Source organism: Medicago sativa, chromosome 5 (genome assembly GCF_051527215.1).
Source record: "Medicago sativa cultivar Bolivia chromosome 5, Bolivia_mono, whole genome shotgun sequence".
Lineage (NCBI taxonomy): Eukaryota > Viridiplantae > Streptophyta > Magnoliopsida > Fabales > Fabaceae > Medicago > Medicago sativa.
In genome coordinates, this window is record NC_140753.1 from 57,007,132 (window position 1) to 57,027,742 (window position 20,611).

The 20,611-nt window shown below is 33.6% G+C and overlaps 1 protein-coding gene and 2 long non-coding RNA genes across 3 annotated transcripts; 1 reads left to right on the forward strand and 2 right to left on the reverse strand.

Annotated features, from left to right (window-relative positions):
* Window positions 1-1,485: 1,485 nt before the first annotated feature.
* Window positions 1,486-18,624, forward strand: LOC146923350 (separase-like). The gene is made up of 13 exons (XM_085708543.1): window positions 1,486-1,715; window positions 1,804-1,927; window positions 2,012-2,611; window positions 11,139-11,376; window positions 11,648-11,750; window positions 12,503-12,667; window positions 13,950-14,005; window positions 14,105-14,328; window positions 14,416-14,620; window positions 16,989-17,082; window positions 17,433-17,669; window positions 17,775-17,863; window positions 17,984-18,624. The coding sequence occupies exons 1-13, from the start codon at window positions 1,542-1,544 to the stop codon at window positions 18,006-18,008; spliced, it is 2,334 nt and encodes a 777-aa protein (XP_085564669.1). The 5' UTR covers window positions 1,486-1,541; the 3' UTR covers window positions 18,009-18,624.
* LOC146923351 (uncharacterized) lies at window positions 6,625-10,404 on the reverse strand. Its single transcript, XR_015012898.1, has 3 exons — window positions 9,750-10,404; window positions 9,439-9,566; window positions 6,625-6,915 (listed from the first exon to the last, which is right to left on the reverse strand). It is a non-coding gene; the product is annotated as an uncharacterized LOC146923351 (long non-coding RNA).
* Window positions 18,625-19,061: 437 nt separating the features above from the next.
* On the reverse strand, window positions 19,062-20,313 carry LOC146923352 (uncharacterized). The gene is made up of 3 exons (XR_015010900.1): window positions 19,958-20,313; window positions 19,651-19,673; window positions 19,062-19,536 (listed from the first exon to the last, which is right to left on the reverse strand). It is a non-coding gene; the product is annotated as an uncharacterized LOC146923352 (long non-coding RNA).
* Window positions 20,314-20,611: the final 298 nt, after the last annotated feature.

Sequence of the window (20,611 nt, forward strand, 5' to 3'; positions counted from 1 at the left end):
ACCGGAAATAACCTATATTATAAGGGGTAAAACACTATTAGCCCAACATTTTTTTTTTTAAGAAACATTACTCCCTAAACATTATATTGAAGTTTACATTTATAATAGTGGAAAACACAAGAATGGTTAATATATAAGAGTAATGTGAAAGGGAGAGAGTACTAAGTTCTTGTTTCATTTTTAATATCTAAACAAATTGAGGGGAGGGGATTCTTATGTCATGGCATACCATAAGGAGTGCTGATTTCTTAACACCCCTTAAACAATTAACATTCATCTAACACTATTCATTCTTTCTATTTCTCTCGATCATCTACCTGTCACATTCATCACTCTCTCTTTTGATCTCTTTTCTCTATATTTCTCTCAAGGTGTAAAATAACATTCGGTGTCCAAGAGATTTTTCCCTTATCACAAACCTTAACAGAAGATAACGGTGTTCTTACAAGTGACCTACCAATGAAAGAAATTCAGATATTATTTTTTGCAAATTAAATTAAGAATTACAAATTTATAATTCATTAACGATATATATAAAAAGATAAGTCAATAGAATTGGATCCTTAAAAAAAAAAAAGAATTGGAAGAAGTGAAGGAATAGTTAGCTCAACTAGTTTGAGTTAAAGGTTATTTGAGATCCCAAATTCAAATTCGAGTGAAGGATAAGAAGTTACAGTTTTAAAAGTTTATTATTAACATTGGTCGTTAAAAAAAAATGGAAAAAGATAAGGTAATAAAGTGTATGACAAAAAAAAAATTAATGTGATACTACAAACGGACGAATTAAATCAAAATATATAATATACAATAATATATAGGGAATTTCTACGGTACACTCATAAATTAAAGTGTACCGGTACTCTTGCTTCAAAAATCTATAAATTAACTATAATTTTTATCGAATAAAGAGCTATTTGTTGATATTTATATTTTAGAAAATATCATTTCATAAGAAAAAAAATCATTACATTGTTTATAGAAATCACACTATTTTTTTTTTTTACATTTAATTCTAAAAAATAATCAAAGTTCTCTATTATGAGTAATTTTCAAAAAAAAAAAATTTGAAAAATTAAATTTTATTTCGTCGACGTTTTTGGTAAATAAGATTTAGTTATCATAATTATAGGAGATAGAAAATAATTTTTTTCTTCAAAAAATAACTCATTTAACTTTTAATTTAAGGATTTAGTGTACCAATACACTCAAAATTTTGGATGTACCATAGAATTTCCCTAATATATATACAATGAAGTACCATGTAAAAGTGTAGATAGAAGAGCACATTAGTGTATGTCTTTATGTTTTTTTTTTTTTTTGAGGGAATGTATGTCTTTATGTTAGAATAAGATAAACATAATTTAATAAGAATATAATTGTTTCTCTTTTGTTAATACCGAACCGAATTTAATAAGAATATAATTGTATTTATGTCCACTCATGTATCTCATTTTTTTTTTTTTTTTTTTTTTTTTTTTATACAACAGGCACTTTTACTAGCAAAAGAAGCTCACAGATTACATACAATACTCTTCAATGGTATGTTCAAAGGGGAACGCACTGAAGAAGATGATTTCACAACTGATGATCTAATGAAAATGATCATGTTGGCTGCTGAAGAAATCTTGCCATTTAGTTCTCCATCGAGAGACTTGGATAAGACGTACATCAGTCCGTGGAAAATTCTACAGTGTTACCTTGAGAGCACTCTTTTGGTTTGATTCTTTCTCCTTCATGAAATTGAATTTATTTGGAAGATTTCTATGACGTACCTTATTTCTATTTAATCTCTTATGCATGCAGGTTGGGAGGATATATGAAATGATTGGTGATGGAGCTGAGGCTGTAGCCCATCTCCAATTGGGAAAAAAAATATCTTCTTCAGTTAACTCTCCTTTGTTTATTGTTGCTTTCTCTTCCCTGTTAGGTATGTTTGTAGCCTTCCCCCAGATTGATAAGTTTTCATTATTTGATTTATAGAAAATTGATTTGCCACTTGTGTGATTTGTAGGGAAATTGTATACACAGCAGCAAAATTTAAAATTGGCAGAAGAGGAACTTGAACTTTCTCACCAACTTTTAGAGTCTGGAAAAAAATTTAGTTGCTCGAAATGTAAACTAGTTTTGCAGGCTACTGTGATTGAATATCTTGCGGATTTGCGCCAAAAGAAACCTGATGCTTGTGAAAAGATTGATTTCGGAAATAATGAAAGAAATTTGTACGAATTAGCCCTGGAAAAATTGACTGATTCAGAATGGACAAACCCCATCAGTGGTCTTAACTCTGGAAGTCTAGTATCTGTTGAATGTTCTTGCACTGGATCTGAAAACACGAATGAAGAAAAAGCAGAAAAGAGCCCTAAAAGGGCAAGGAAAACAGAGTCCCTCGTCACTCCTGGGAGTGAAGTGATGTCTCCTTCTAAAAGTCAAGTTTCACAGCCAGGCGGCACTTCATATTTGACTTGTTCAAAAGACTGCAATTTCTCTAAAATGGGGTGTTGGCAGTGTCTACCCTCCGAAGTAGTGAAGTCAGGGTTACTTAAGGATTTGATTAATCTCAAGTGGGAATTCATTAGAAGAAAAATATCGATGAATTTACTTGCTCGATCAGGTATGAGCACCGTTTCATCTCTTCTGTCTTTTACCTTTTTTGCATCAGGGTTGAGATGCCACCTAGAACTAACCTTGCTAGATTTTTCAAGTAATTGAGTTAGGCCTGTTATTTAGGCCTTACACGGCTTATTGTTTTCAACACTTGATTTGGGTTTTCAAAATGTTTTGAGCTTCAAGATATGTGATAGTGATATTGTAATTGATGGTGAATGGTTTGATAGAAATAATTAACGATACAAGAGTCTTGAATTGAATTAAATACTATTTTTTGGAAAATTGTTAATCCAATGTACTACGTACTAGTTGGTATCTCCTTGGAATTGAAAATAGCTTGGAATTTCAAGGGAGGATATATGTTTCTTTGGGTATAAAATATCATGGCTTGACTATGGATAATTAAAAACCATGTTTAAATTATACATTACGAATTTAAATGTTATGTTCAATGCCTTATACGGTTGTTTTTGATATTTTTGGACTTAAACTTAACATAAGCACATGTGAAGAAATTTTATATTTCAAGCATTTAGTTCAGTTGACCTTGTATAAGTGAAAACAAAGTCAAGTTACATGATTATGGCTTGAAGCTTGCCTTATGGAATCAGGTGTGAATTGTTCTTTGGTCTTAAAACTTAAATTATTGTTGTAATATTGATTATGGAACCTAGCTGCTAGTGTTTTGCTGCGTAAATGGTCAGTAACTTTCTCTATTCCATCCTTATGTTTGATCAGATTATTCGTGAGTATTTTTTAGAAGGGTGTAAGTATCTACAAGCTGACAAATTTTCTGCTAATGTCTAGAGTACAAGTCACTGCCCAAACATGTTCTTTTCCTTATTGTTTTGTTTATTGTCCAAATCTTATGTAAGGTGATCCTAGGGGCGAGTTGATCAGGATTAACATGTTAGTAATTTCTGATTAAAAAATGAAATTGGCATTGATAAATGAGCCTAAGGATGAAAGAACTTTGGGAAAACCTAAGTATAAAAGCTTGAGTGAGTGATCATTATGTTACATTTTGTTGCATGAAGAAACAAGTGAATTAGGAAAATTTAGTTTCCCTAGAAAGAATTCTGAATCAAAATTATGGATATATATTTGGTATGTCCATATATATTGTGTTGTGTGAATGAATTTTCTGTTTGAAAGGATCAAAGTTGGATACCCAGGAAAATTTGTGGATTTTATGGGGCCAAGGGTCTGATGTGTTCATTTTTATGATATTATATGCTTCAACTTGTATTTTCATGTTGAATGATGTGTTAACGGTGCAAATGTGGTGCTAGAGTTATGCATGATTGAGGGATTAGCTACTGTTATATGATTCCTGATTATGTTTTAAGACGTATTTGATGGTTTAGGCCAAGTTAGGTGATTAGGTAGTGTATAAAGGGAAGTGTAATTATTTGTTGTCTTATGTATGTAGGCATGATTTTGGGTTACAAAAGGATGTGCATAAAAGTTGGTACACAGAACGTGAGATAGTTCATCAGTTATGTGGGAAAGTATAGGTCAAAACGGAATGACATGGTGGTTAAGGTCATTAAGAATGTTTTTAGTGTGGAGCTTGACAATCCATAGTATGGAGCTTATGTCCCCTAGGGTTTAAATGTGCAAAAGTATGTATAAGCAAAAGTTTATATATTACAATGATGCTAACCTTAGGGTGTTGCAAATCTTGAACTATGTGGCAAAGTGGCACTTAGGCATTCAAACAGGCATTGGTTTAAGGTATTAAATGAAGCAAGGCTTTGCTATTCCATGGTTTTCCAATAACTACTGGTTTTGTACAGGTGTTACCTACTTTGTTACATGGAAAAATAGTAAGAATTGGAAGGATGTGAAGACTTCGAGAAATGGCCTCGAAAGCAGGGTTTAAGATTACATATTGCATAAAATAATTGCTTTAAAATACCAAGCTGATCCAAAGAAGTTAGGGTTGATTTATAAGCTTGCTCACAGCATATGAACGCAGATATGATGTGGTAAACCAAGTTTCATAGCTTTATTTCGATTATAATTCCAAACAAGCTTCTAAGTTAAAGATACTAAAGTACTATTCTACTTAGTCTAACTTCAAATAGGCATAACTCTTAAATGAAAAATGATATCGACACGATGTTTGTACTTTTGGTTTTAATTTTCCAAAATCTAACGATACAAGAAAATAGACCAAATAACAATCAGATCTCTGGTTCGATATCTAGAACCGATATTGCAACTTTAAGGATGAAATGTGTGGCTTAAAGGATCAAATCTACTATTTATTGTACATATTAGACAAATCCGTCATTAATAGTTCGTATAGGTGAAAATGAATTTGGAATCAAGGGGTTAAACCAGGTAGAACTCAGATTTGCTCCATAAGTTCTAAATCAAGGTTAGATTAATATGAAAAGGGGTATAGTGGTAAAACCATTAAACCAAGGTAGAGTTCAGGTTGAATTTTGAGTTAAACCTTTTTCTCTGGTTTTCTATGACCAAACTAAGTTTGTATATCAGAAATTAAGTTGAATGGATAGAAACCCGTCTGGGTTGGTCTAGTGGTGCCAATTTTGGTGTCCACGCATAGCTCTGGCTCTAAATGGGACCCCGCAAGTGGACGGTGGGATTGGACCCCTCATATTAGTTAGTTCTTGGGCTGGATACCGAGTTTCCAACAACAACAAAAAATCGAATGGATAGGTATAACTTGAATTACCCCTAAAAGTGCAGAATGAGTAAGTAGTGGTTGAAAACTGAAAAGTCAGCTAAAAGTTCAATATAAAGATACTCTTAGTAAAAAATTAGACTGTATGGATTCTAGGAACTTTCCCCTGCCTCAGGGGTCCAGATTCGAAAGTTCAATATGCCCAAAGAGGTCTAAAGACGAACTTTAAGCTAAGAAGGATGTGATTTCAATTGAAACCATTTCCCCATTTCCATAATACTGAATATGGATTATGATTCCAATAATAAGTAATTCCAAAGCTAGATGTTAGATTGGCAGTATTATTAGGAGCGACATTGATCAAAATAGAGCCGTTTTAGGATAGTCCAGTGAAAGAAATTGATTTGGAGTTCTAACCTCAACCTCAACTTTGGTGTGCAGTTATTGAGTTTCATTTGAGTAGAATGTGCATACGAAGAATTCATTTTACGCTTGGGATTGCTAACCTGATATTAATATTATGATACCATCTTCTATTTTAATTATTGGCTATCTATTTCTTGTGTACTTCAAAGTCGGAACATGTCGATATATATATAGTATATAGTACATTTCTTGATACTACATCATTCTTTTCCTCTATTTGGATTGTTATTACTAGATTTAGTTCGTAAGGGGTCTTATACTATTCGCGGATCATGTTGGGAGTAGTTTTACTTTTTCTGAAAAATGCCAATGCTTGTGGTTGTGACAAAAGTACATTGATAAAAAGATAAAATATGTCGCATGCTCATCTCCTGTAATATTTTGAAGTATTTACAAATCAAAATATGAAGATAGGTTCACTACAAAAAAACGCGTGTTTTCCGGCGGCTAAAAAATGAATGTTCCGGCGGTCTTAGCCGCCACTATGCACAATTCTGGCATTTTAAAAACTGCCGAAATTTTGCCTGCCACAATGTTTAAAGCGGCAGTTTTTATGTAGCCGCCATGTTGTCCGCCGTTTTATACTTGGTTTAAAGTGGCGGTAATTTAATTGTATATAGCGGCAGTTTCAAACGCCATTATTTACATAATTGTGACAAAGCCAATAGGTGTTTCTGGCATTTTTGACCGCCGTAACATGCAGAAAGTACCGGCGGTTTTAACCGCCAGAAAGTACTCCTGAGACCTATGCATGTAGTGGCATGTCCAACTGCCAGAATTTACTTCTGATATTTAATCATTGAGCTGCCACAATTGACATATAAAATGCCACAATGCTCAAAAAATTGAAATTATTTTATTTATAATATTATTATTTCATAGGAATATATAATTGTACATTTCTATTTTTTTAACAAAATTAAAGGACAAACAAATTTTAAACATTGTCATTGATATATTTATAATTCAACTCAAGTGGAGTTTGATACAAATATCCATTCTCAAAATAAACAAGTCTCAGACATAAACAAGTCTCCAAACATAAAGTTACACAAACCATTGCCACCATCTTTAGCTATTCTCAAAATAACAAGTTTCAAAACATGAATATGACTACACAACTGATGTCACTAAAATTAGGACTCTCATGCTCCACGTGCATTGCTTTCATCTGATGATCTAGTTATGTCATTAGGTGTTGGAGATTCACTTCCTACGTTTGATGCCTGCAAAAAATATTATAATTGTTAACTCATATTAAGCAAGATATTATTGCCAATTCAACAATCTAAGCAAAGTAAAAGTTATTATCAAAGTAAAAGCTTGAAAGACAGTATTATCCAAAATCACCATAAAACATGGTGTTGCGGTCTATGTCAGATATAATAGGTGTTGTGGCCTATGGCAGCTGCCACAACACAATGGTGGTGTCATCTAATTTTACAATATGAAAAGTGTAGTTTGTGAAAATGTTTGAAAAATGCAAATGAAGTTTATAACAAAAATGTAATTATTTGAAGAATCAGACCACTATATATTGACTAGATTTGGATGCCGAACTCCCACATAATTGACTTGATTTTAAACTAATCAGAGCATCAATACAAGGGATCAAACCAACAATTATAGAGGACTACAATGACTAGATTTATTTGTATATACATTAAATTATTTCTTATAAAACTAGAAATTCAGCAAGTTTTGCAATTGGCAAGAACCAGAATCAAGAACATCTAAACAGTAGTGCCGTGTGATTCCAATAGAGCAGAATAGAAAAATCTGGAATGAAAGAGAAATCATGAAGATGGCATGATGTCGTGTACATCTAGCTTCGGGCAAAAACAAGTTAAACAAACTTTTTGCGGACCTATGTTAGTCTGGCCTAAGAATCTCAAGCAATTAGTAATTCCCCCACTAGATGTTGATATCCAAATCGTATGAGAAGAACCACATTAATAAAACAGAGAATCAAATCAAAGCACTGATGACTGGGCATAACAAACAAAGGAGGAATCGTTTAAATTATCTTTAGAATCCATGTAGTATCCCATACAAGGTCAAATACATGAGGATAGTTTACTGCACGAGAAGATAAAAAAAATAAACTTCAATTAACTTCTTGGATCTAACAAAGCAATTAGGAAGCCCTCAAGAATTTACCTAGAAAAAGTGAAACCAAAAGAGCCGGCATCACAACAACCAGAAAACACGTGCAGCCAAGAAATCCAACAAAAACCGGATTTGTGCTAAACCTAATTAAGACACATAAACCAGTAGAGCAAATTATGCAGTAAATCGAAAGCCTTGGACCTAAATACATGTGCATAAATGGGAATGTGCTGAAACAGATATATGCAGAGACAGAGACCACATAACGCAACAGTAACAGAATTGCGCAAGAAACAAAAGTATAGAAATATAAAAACTAATATATACAATGGATAAGATCTATGTAACTTCAGTTAGTTGAATTGTATGTGACAAAATAAGTCATTGAGAAACTGTTGCACTTCTAGAAGTAGACTCTAGAGGAAGGAAAAAATTTCTAGAGGAGGAGGAGGAGGAGGCAGCAAGTATAAAGTATAAACATACTTTGGCTACAATTAATTTGGCTTATGACAGAAAGGTCAGCTATGCTTTTTTTTACAATACTCAATGATCATCTCCATCCTTGTATTTTCTACCTAACCAAATAGCTAACTAACTACTCAAACAAGTAACAAATCTTAACTACTCTTGTTTCCCTTTATTCTATCCCTTATCAACTACAGAAGTTGTAGCAACTGCACACATCAGTTGTTACACAACTTACTGTCATGCCTAAAACACCAAAAAGAAAAAATACAAGGACCCAAAATGCAATCCAAGCCACAACAAGACACACCATAGCAGAAAAACAACATAGGCCTGCCACTTCTGCTGGACCAGCAGCCAGACAGCACCACTCAGACACCAAAAACAGGCACAAACAGAGACGAAAAAACTCCACTACCTCCTCTTAACTACTCTTATTTTCCCTTTATTTTATCCCTTATCAACTCCTAACTACTAAGATATGAACAATGATACTCTATCATTTGATTGTACAGTAGAAAGGTTCCACCAACAAACTAAAATGAAGTAATAAGTATAGTTGAGCGGTTCCCACTTATCAATGACTATGAGTCATGCTCAACACAAACAGGAAACAAATATATATACAAAACAAACACCAATTGTTGAAGAGAAAAGTAGGGTGGTTTGATCATGTTGAAAGAATTTCAATTAAGGCTCCGGTAAGAAAAGTAGATCAAAGAAAACTTTAGGAGAAACGATTAAACAAGGCTATAGGATAAACAATTTAACCAAAAATTTCGATTTTTGTAGAGTCAAATGGCATCAATTCAGAAGATCATTATATGCAAAAAAAATTAAGGTTACAAGTATGTTTGAACTCATCTCACACAAATTGAAACCATTTAAGGTACACAAATTGGAAAAGAATCACCTTAGTTCATTGTTTATCTAAAGTTGTTATGATATCCCAAAAAAAAATAAATAGAACTCAACCAAAATTAAAATAACCAAGCTAGAGAGTAATTATTCATCAAAACATACAAAAAAAAATGGAAATAAAATAAACATAAAACAAAAAAAATTCATAAACGTGTTATTTGATGGAACATATTGTATAAACATAAAAAGTGAAACACATAAAACAACAGTAATAAAAAACATGTTAGTTATTTGAAAGGGTCCTTTTCACAAACCTCTAAATCCTCCTGATTTGGCAGCAAACCTCCTCAAATAATCAAAATCTCTAGCTTAATCAAAACCTCCTCAAATAATCAACAGTAGATCTGCTTGTTTCTTTTCACAAACCTTAGTTTTTCTACCACTAAAACAAGAACAAAAAAATCAATAACGAAAACAACAACAAATTCCAACAGCAGAAAGTCTTAATCATATAATCAAAATTGAACCTTATAACCAAAATTGAACCTTGTTAACCAACTAAAATCAAAGAATAATACAAAGATGAGGGTTTGGCTATTTCAGACTAAGCAATCTTCAAACTCACCAAGTTGAGAGAAGACTTCGACAGGGACCAAAGATGAGGGTTTCAGATCGGCAAAATTGAGGAATAGTTTGGGTCTTTGAGGGTTTTGCAATCGGTTGAAGATTGGGTTTGAGGGAATCGAATGGGTTGGGTGTTTGAGGGTTTTGTAATGAATTGAAAAAGATTGAGGAATCAATGAAGAAAAGGACGGGAATCAAAGAAAGATTGAGGAAGAAAGGGTTAGTTATAGTTTTAGAAGAGATGGAAACGTGTTTGAGGGTTTTTGGAACATGGAGAAGGTTTGGAAAAAGATATAAGAGAGAAGGTTTGGAAAAAGATATAAGTTTTGTTATAAAATATTTTCTGTCCACAGAAAAGGACAAAAGAAAAAGATGGAGGGATTTTCTATAAAATTGGGAAAAAAAAGAGGGAAGTTAGTGCGCCAAATATTGTGAGGTTAGGAAAATTAAAATGGTTGATATCGGCAGTCTAAAATGCCATAATATATAATGTAAATTATGCAACAAAATTTTGTTAATACTGGCGGTCAAAACCGCCGCAATGTACAGTAGATAGCGGCGGCTAGAAAAACTGCCGCAATACACCGGATATAGTGGCGGTTTACAGGGACCGCCGGTACAAAACCGCCGGAATTAACGCGTTTTTTTGTAGTGGTTATAGTATAATTTGGCACGGCTCGTTTATTGGAGTTTTATCTGAAGAAGCATTCATTCCTTCTGAATAATTGCCACATATTTTCTATGTTAAAAAACTCTATTCATACCGTTGTTGGTCACATTGTTCTGTCGCTAGTAACAACGTTGGTGGCAGCACACATAATGGCTCGCTTCCACACATTGCTGTGCATTATGAGGAAGAATGAAGGGAGTCCTTGATTGTAAAACCTAGAGCAACTAATATCATGTAGAAAGTAATGGAATAATACTTTCACACTTTATTACCACATTTTAGAATATTTATATAAAAAAATACAATAGCATTTGTCCCATTGATTAGGACTAATAATGACAGATCAATTAAAATAAAATCAAGCAGAATTGAATCTTATTCCCGATTCTCCTACACTATTATTGTGTTTATGGGTTGGAATTCTTTGTGAATGTAAGTTTGAGTAGTAACAGTCACTGTTAAGTGATTGACTGTATCCGGGAGTAATCTCCAAGCAAAAAACGTAACTTCCTAATTATTGTTGTTGATAATTAGCTTGCCAATAAAATCTTCTTCATATAACTACATACTTTTTTAAACGTGAAAGTGTACACAACTGGCATGTAATTTATGTTATATTGTATGATTGAGAAGTTATCCCTCCTTTTTGAGGTCTGCGCCTTGATTTAGTTTTGATGTACAATAATTTGGCTCTTTTCTAATGCGATTGATCATTTACAGGGAAATATTTTGCAAAGTCCAACAAAATTGATGAAGTACAGAGAAGTCTTTTAAGAAGAATATCAGTTTTGGTTGGCAAGAATGCATTACAATATACATTTTCATCCATTGCTCCAGATCACTTTCGTCATTTGGTTGGATTAGGGACCACAAATGATATATTTGCTATTGAACGTGCTGAAATTATTCACGACATTTGTTGGCATGTTATGAAGGACGACCATTCTGATTCTGTGAGGTAATGGTTAAATGATAATGTACATGATACTTTATGACAGGTTTTCTGAAATTAATTGGGTCTTTCAATGTGAATCATCTTGATTGTAATAATGAAATGCAAAGCACAGTTTATGGACATAGCGCAAAGTTGGTATTTGTCTACGAATATATAGTGGATCATAGAAGTGTATCTCCCTATATTTATAAAGTTTATGCCATTGCTGCTTTGGAAACATATCATCTTATAGCAAATATTCTTATACTTTGTGCTTTTTGGTTTTTCCCAACAGTAAAATTTTCAGCAATCAATCTTCAATCATGCCTGAAGAAATAACTTATTGGCTGATTCAAGCATTTGTACGATCCGGGGATGTTCCTATAGTTTCACAGGAGGTCATACTCTTTATCTTATTATATAATCGTTTTTGCTTAATTTGGGTATGGTTTCATAATAATTATTGCCTGAGTTGTTACTTGTTGTTTGAGAAAGTTCTCTTAATTTGATTGATTTACAGAGAGTGATTACGTACACCTCAAATATATAGATATACTATCACATGGTTAGGGAAATAAAACAACGAATAAATACTGGACTAATTGAATCAAATCAAATTTGTCCTAATTATTCACGATGATTTTTAGATTAGTAAACACTTGTCATGAAAATGCTCAAAGCAGGAAACAAATATGAATCTGAAGAATGTATATCTTGGACTTAACTCTTTATAGACTATTGAGGTAGCTGAAATCAACATTTCATAAATGCAGGATCCTACTATGTATGTATCCGCATTCAAGTTGATAACCGAAATTAAGTAGAATTTCCCAATATAGAAACCCGCATTGGTTGTAATGGAGAGTATCCCATTCACAAAAGATATATAAATTCAAAATTTAAGAACATTAGAATTTAATATGATATTTTGTTATATATATACTTAGGTTATTGTTTGTGATGAGCTTTCTGACTTACGTTATTGTTTGTAATGAACTTGCTGACTTACATGGTTTTATGGAGTGCAATTACATGTAAAGTTGCTTAATTCCAAACTTTAGGTTTTTAATCTCTCCTTCCCTTCTCTATTGTTCTTTTATTAATCTAGCAGTTTATAACCTTAATTAACATGCTAATGATGCTGCAACAGGTTTCCAAATTACTTACTGTGATATTTCAAAGTCACTCCTTGCGTAAACAATCTCCGCGGTTGCCTTTCAGCAATGATTTGAGTAAAGAATGTTGTGCTTTTTACTTCCATCAAGCGTCAATAGGAAGACATGTTTCTTCTCAATTTCTCTCAGACGCATTCAAGGTATACTCAGATTTCTACTGCAAGTTTTATTTCTACCTAAGAAAAAGTCATGTGCTTCCAAGCATTCTCTTTTCTTTATACTTTTAGTTTTCATATTTATTTGGTAGATACAAGTTACATCCGCAGAATGTTTGCACCAAGGGCATTGCCTCTTGGATATGTAAGATGGCAATGGATTCTGGGTCGGATACTACAGTATCGATCCTCATATTTGTAATTTGAAAAAAAAAAAATTTACTTGTATTCTTTAGGTACCTAAGTACCTGTTACTCGCACTTTAACTAATAAAAACTATCAATTTAGTCCATAAACTATTAATTTTTCACGAATTTGTTCCTAAACTATCGAAATCAACTAAAAGGTCCGTAAAGTATACTTCCATCCATCAAATTGGTCTTTGAACCAATTGCCGAGTGAGCAAATTGATGGGTGAAACTATAGTTTAGGAACCTATTAGTTCGTCTTAATAGTTTAGGGACTAAATTTGTGAGAAAGTGATAGTTTAGGGACTAAATTGACTCTTTATTTATAGAATATACTAATAAATAACAAAATAAAATTGTAACTTATATAAAAAAGTCACCCAAAGATCTTTAAAATTGAATCATAAAACAATACAAACCACGTTATTTCACTAACCCGACATTCTAAACATAACAAATAAGTATATATTGAAATAATAATTTCATAAACTTTCATTGACAAGAATAAGATGAGTTTAAACATTCTTACGATCATCATAATTAGAATCTTTAACAAGATTAATTGATAAAATAGTGTTATATTATATTGAACAATATTGTGTCTTATAGATAAAATAACAGCATAAATGCTATTTTAGTCCTTTTATTTTGCTTTATTTTCAATTTTCGTCTTCTATTTTTAAATTCACGATTTTGGTCTCCCAATTTTCGAAATGTCCAACATCTTTCCCCACATATGCATTTTTGAGGTTGCTTTTTGATGATATGCCAAGTAAACATTATGTGGCAATTGAATTGATGACATGAAAATGAGTTATTAAGTGAGAATCCATGCATGTAGATAGTGTTTTACATCAAATTTGATTGCTTGTTATATAGATTAATTTATATTCTGATGAAATGATAATTAAATCAAAATCAACCTAGACAATGTCATGTCATTAATTAAGTTGCCACATATGTGTCTCCCTTGTCAAATGCACCACAATACTGTGTGCCTCTTTTTCAATATTGTATGTTGCTTTTGTAGTTTATGACACACATCCCATTGAACGATAATAACATAAGTTCAATTGCAGGGTCCAAATATTGATGCATCTCCTTGCATAAAAGAAAAAACATTGGAGTTACTCAGGTAATTAAAGGTCACTCTTATTGGATTATAAAGAAAAAAAATAAAATCATATATAGCATGAAGAAATCCACTCATCGTCTGCGTTGCTTCTTGTTGCAGGCTTCCTAAGACAATTGAAGATCTTGAAAACCATGTCACCATGTTTTTGGATGGTCTTCCACCAACAACAATTATTTGTATAAGTGTTCTTGGACATGAATACAAAAGTTTGTTAAAGAAATTTGGTCATCCCACTAATGTTGAGGCATGGATGCTCATATCCCAACGAAGTGCTAGAGCAAAACCTGTTGTGGAGTTACTTCCACTAAATCCTATTTCAGGAGGTACATAATTTGTATGCAACATATAATTATTAAGCCTTATGATGTCTGATGGGGTAATTTCTAACATTTTATGACTTACTGGTTCAGACACGTCTGGTAAATACAAGAAAACTACCAAACTATGGGTGTGCCCATGGGGTAATACAGTTGTGGATAAAATTTCCCCAATATTCAAAAACATTTCACAACAGTATTACTACATGTTGCGGGAAATTTTATCGTCAAATCCAGAAAGGGAGTTTGTGATGAGTCGGGCTGCAAGCTTTGATGAACGTCTTGGAAGATTTTTGAGGTATGCAACCTTTATATCATTTTTGCATCCTTTCACCATGGTTGAACAACTTGTACTAAAAGCGAGATTATATAATTTTAAGTTAAATAGGTTTTTATTCTCTCTAGATATAATAACTTTCATTTTTTTCTTTAAGGAAAAAAAAACTTTCATTTTTAGTCTCTCTAAAATATTTCTTCAAACTTTGGTCCTCTAAATTTCTGTTACCAATTTTAGTCCTTACTTTTTTACAAAAGTTCATGCTGCAAAACTCTGATTCCTAAGGTTTAGTTGTCATTTGGGTTAGGTGACTTCTGTTCAATTTCGTTGTTGGGATGTTTGTACAAACTTGTGGCTAAGGTATTTGCAACTAGACTAGTTAGGTGATAAGTAGTGTTGTGTTTGTTGAGCAGTCAGATTTCCTAAAGGGGCGTCAGTTGGTGGATGGAGTGGTTGTGGTTAATAAGGTGATTGATGATGGTAGAAGGGAAAAGATTGCTTGATCCTAAAGGTTGATTTTAAGGCCTATGACTCGGTGGAATGGGGGGTCCCTAGGTTATATGCTAGGGAGGTTTGGTTTCCCAAACTTATGGAGGAGTTGGATGTAGGCGTGTGTATGCATCAAGAACTTGTCGGTGTTGGTGAATGGCATTCCTATACGGGAGGTCCCGATTAAGTGGGGATTGTAACAAGGGGATTCGTTGGAACCGCTCCCTTTCCTTTTGGTAGCAGAGGGATTTGGAGCTCATATGAGGAAAGTTGTGTGTTTGGGGAAGTTTTCTGGTTATAGTTTAAGGGATGGGAGCTCGGTTGTCTCGCATTTGCAATATGTGGATGACACACTTTGTATTGGAGATGCGACTATAGAAAATCTTTAGATTTTGAATGCTATTATAAGGGCTCTTGAAATGCTTCAGGATTGAAAGTGAATTCATGAAGGAGTTGTCTGATGAGTGCTAATGTTAGTGATCCTTTCTTGAAGTTAGGAGCAGATTTTCTTAATTTTAGGAGGGGCTTGGTCCCTTTGGTATCCGGGGCTCCCGGTTGGGGCAGATCCAAGGAGGATGTCCACTTGGGAGCCTATGTTGACAGTTTTAAGAAAAACGCTCAATTATTGGGGTAATATGTGTGTGAGTTTGGGTGGGCGTGTGGTATTGTTGAACTCGGTCTTAAATGTTTCCAGTTTTCTATCTATCATATGAAATTCCGGTTGGACTTTGGAAGGATGTTCTAAAAATCCAAAGAAATTTTCTTTGGGGGGCCTTGGAGGGAGGAGGAAAACTCACTAGGTAGGGTGGAGGTGGGTGCTAAATTGGAGGAGGCAGTTGTTTGTCTAGGAGGAAGAACAAATGGTGGAGTTTTGCCCTATTAGATTCTAGATGCAAGGGAGTGACGAAGATTCATGGAGGTGGTTATATAGAACTAATGGGAAGTTTTCAGGGGAGGTCTACTTATTGCTTGCTTGATAGTAAGCAAGGGGACACAACGACCCTGTCTCCCTGGCAAGCTTCAGGTGTTTAAGAATATTTGGAGGATCTCGGCATCGTCTAAGGTGGTGGCTTTTACTTGGCGATCACTTTTTTACAGGATAGCGACTTCTGATTAGCTCATTGGTAGAGGAAATGCTTTAGTAGATAAAGATGTTCTGTGTCGTTTGTGTGAGGGGAATTTGGAATCGACTCCCTACCTTTAGCTTCACTGTGATTACTCTATGGAGGTTCGATACCAGTTGTTCCATTGGTTGGGTCAGGTGATTGTTGTTTTGGGTGACCTGTTTTTGCTCGTGTCCATGTTGTTGGAATCAGGTCGCAATAATCGAAAATGAGAGGATATCTTTTGATATGGCATGCTGCAGTTTGAATTTTGTGGAGTTTCAAGAATGATGTGTTCAATTGAAAGACTTTGTCTTGGAAGTGGTTCTTAGATAGGATGGCGAAAAGTCCAAGTTTTTATATGAATGACATTGGACTCTGGTGATTTGCTTTGGCGAGGCGTTTAGCCTCTGGTGGCTGACAGGGTTTACTGGAGTTTTGGTGTGGCAGGAGAGGTCCTTTTGGACTGTGTTCTGTTTTCAAGCAGTTTGGGTGCTAGTTGGGTGACACACTGTTTTTTTGTTCTGGCATATTTGTGCTTATTTGACTTTGTGGTGCTGGCTGAATTTGCCTTTGATGGAATTTACGATTCATAGTTCTGTTTTGTTTCAATCAATAGCTCATCTTTGGCTGTGGGTGGGTTCCGTATCAATAAAAAAAATTCTGTTAATTATTTTTTTTAATTTGATAAATTAAAGTCGTATCATTTACAAATGCATTGTTACATGGTCGAGAGAAATAGTTTTAAATTTAAAGATACTAATTTTTATCTTTGTACAATTGTCACACCTTTTCAGAGACATTGAAAATTTGTGGCTTGGTCCATCGAAATGCTTAACTCTTACGGATGCGGTAGATCCAATAACACTTGTGTTGGATTATGAAGTACAAGTAAGTGAAATGTTCCTGACTTGTTTATGCAATGTTATAAAATACCAGTAGTTTTAGGCATTAAATTCTTCTGTTTGTGCCATTTGGAATTACATTATTTAGCGATATGATGTAGGAAAATAATGAATTGCTTCTACTTTTTTTCATTCATTCTACATTCATTGTAAAAATGAGTATTGGTTATTTCTTTCTGATCATTTATCAAGCACATGTGCTTTATACTAACTGACATTCGAATAAACAATATATATATATAAAATCAAATTGTATATGTGGAGTAACATGTAGTCTAATAGGTTTTTAACCTATTTATCTGACTAAATTATTGATAAACTATACTGTTGTGACAGATGCTTCCTTGGGAAAGATTGTCTGCAGTAATGAATAAGGAGGTTTATCGCATGCCGTCTGTTACTAGCATATTCATTCTTCTTGATAAATGCGACAACAAGAAACAAATGGAAAACAGTTTATCACCCTTTCCATTGATAGATCCTCTTTTTGCTTATTTTGTATTGAATCCCGATGGTACTCTTAATAGATATGAAAGAACGTTTAAAGACCATTTTGAAGAGAAAAAACTTCAGGTATTATATATGTTTAAACTTGACAAAAATAGTAGAGAAGAGCCACTAGATGTATAGTAAATATTTATGCCTTCATTTTTCATTAATTTTTTTTTTACTTTATAGGGAAAGACGAATTCTAAGCCCACTGTCGAGGAATTGGCTGCAGCATTGGGAAGCCATGATACTTTTTTTTTATTTTGGACATGGATCTGGTAAAGCTTGAAAAGTTATATAACACAATATATTTGTCACAAGTCCTACATATCTTTCTATGTGTGTGTATTGGATACATGTGTCGTATATTTATAAGGGTAATGTAATTTGTTTTACAGGAAAGAAGTATATTCCCGACGATAAGATAAAGAAGTTAAAGAAATGTGCTGCTGCATTTTTGATGGGATGCTCTAGTGGGCGTTTAACATTGCAAGGCTGTTATGCCCCAGTGGGTACTCCTCTGTCATATCTGAGAGCTGGTTCTCCATTCACCGTTGCAAATTTATGGGTAATGTTGGAATCGGAGCTGTGTTTATTTGCTGAGACTTTATTTAAAGAAATCTCGAAAGACTTAGAACTGAGCGAGAGTGACAGAAGAAGAATTGGGGCAATTCTAGTCCAGGCGCGTAGCAGTTTCGTTCATTCAGTCATATCACGGGGATCTTTGGTATGCTATGGTCTACCTGTTGGAATTTATAATTCCAAAGCTGGGGAGGTACTGCATTAGGAGGCTTAAGAGATAAACTACAAGTATGTCAAATCAATTATTTTGCCTTTCATTCTGTCCTCGAGCAAAGTTGCTTCCAATGTTGTTATTTTTTCTTTTTATGCTTATTTGAAAACAAGTAGGAACTTTTGTTTCCATTGACAATTAGAAAATAGCTTCCATTTGATGATTACAGGTGTAAGAGTATCTCGAATGCTAAAACTAAAAAAGTTGTACTAATTTTTGCTTTAATAAAAACCACGTTAAAAACTCAAATGAACCCATCATTTGCATAATATTGTGTCGCCTGTATCCTTTTTTCTTTCTTTCTTTCCTTTCTATATATATGTTGTAAGAAACAATGTGTAACAGTATCTAAATTGACAACTTGTATTACCTTAAAAAAATAAAATGAGAACTTTTATTTCACAATGTTCTTCACAATTTCTCAACAGAAATCGAGACCATTAATATAGTTTTGGAGTGATTAATGATATAAATGCAAACACTTATAGAATTAGTAACATTAATTAAAAGAACAGTTTTTTTTTTTTGGGGGAAATAGAATTTCACTTCAATGCTACATACATTTTTTTAAGACTAATTTTTTTTTTTGGTTACATTTTTAAGACTAATTTAACTGCAAACATTCATGTAATTGGAAATTTTTAGAAATTCAGAACATCAATCAATATGACGTAGGACAACAGTTGTACAATATATATATTAGACATTTTACAATAATACATAAAGCACGTTCTTTTTAGGAATATGTCTGGTTCGTCGCATAAGTTATCACAAAATTAACTAAACTGGAAATTAGAAATAAAGTCTTAAGTAAATGAAGTGCTAAAATCAAATAGTTGGTTCCCTCTTGGCCTTGTCGTCATCAAGCATTTTGAGCCATTTGGCAGTTTTTGCATCAGGGCGGTACTCGAGTTCAAGCTGTTTTTTGTACGCTTCTTCCCTTTTCTTTGTCTTGGAACTTGTTATCGGCCCCCCTAGACCATCTGAGTCATCATCAGACCCAAGATCTCCATCAGAAGGAGATGATGGAGGGTTACGAGATGCAAATCGAAATTCCATTGGTGGAGTAGGTTCCCGTGGGAAATCGAGTGGATCGATTTTGGCTAATTCTGAATCTGAATAATATAAATTGAATGATCCTTATGGGGAAGGAGTAGCCTACAACAAAAGTTTCAATAAACAAAAGTTTCAAGTTGATATTTATATAATGTTGTGGTCATCAAAGCATTTGACTAGAAGTTAAAAGGGCAAACATTGTAGAACACACAGTACCTGATTGTAAAAATAATCGGCATCTGCAAAGATAATAGGAGTTTTATCAACACAGTGTAGTAATGAAAAGTGAGAAACATATATATCAAAATATAAATCACCAAGAGAGAGAGATTAGGAATATGCAGATATGTATCAACTTTGAACACTAGAAATCATTTACTTCCCAAAAAGATGGTATTTGAATGCCAATATACACACAATGAACTTCGGAAGAAGATATCAGAGGTTGATTTTCACAGCATACATTAATTAATATTTTATAAGATATACATCAAATACTGAACAACAAGTGAGCTCGGCTTACAGTGCGCTGGTATCGGAGCATCAAGGTCGAGTCCCAATTGTTCTGCAACACACTTATGATGTGATCCTAAAATTCTCTGTCTTGAAAAAAATAATAAATTCATTGTGGAATAAAAGAACCGAATTAATTTTGGGTTCAAAGTTTTATTTTCGTAGGTCATGATATGTCTGTCTTGTTTTGGCTATATCTGGAGCTCTGGATGTCCGTTTGAGGTGATCTTTAACTCGTTGGAAAGCTTACGAAATTCTCTACATTTAGTCTGCTGGACTCAAGAGCAAATTCGGAATATTTAATGGTGTAGAATGAGCTGTAAATTGAAAACGTGGTTAAAGTGTGTAAGCTGAAGAATTAAAGGTGGGGTTTGTGGAATTGTAACGTCTAGAAATGATAAACCTTCACAAATCAATGTGCAAATGAATATGTAACCTCCTCATGCATTGATTAGCCACCAACTTAGAGAGTCATGTTGTAACCTTTTATTTGCATTAATCAACCACCAAAACATTATTGTAATTAGTGGCTGCATTTCCTTTAATTTTCTAAGAGTTTTAGAGTCAAAATCATCATGTAATAAGCTCATATAAATAGAGCACGAAAATGATATGTAAACAAGTTGAATTTTATAGAATTTTACACATATGTGTATTGAGAACT

Bases quoted from the DNA above. Each gene is read 5' to 3' on its own strand.
- LOC146923350 (XM_085708543.1), top strand. From the start codon at position 1,542: ATGTTCAAAGGGGAACGCACTGAAGAAGATGATTTCACAACTGATGAT. The intron at 14,329-14,415 runs GTACATAATTTG...TTACTGGTTCAG, and splicing joins ACTAAATCCTATTTCAGGAG to ACACGTCTGGTAAATACAAG. The intron at 14,621-16,988 runs GTATGCAACCTT...ACACCTTTTCAG, and splicing joins CGTCTTGGAAGATTTTTGAG to AGACATTGAAAATTTGTGGC.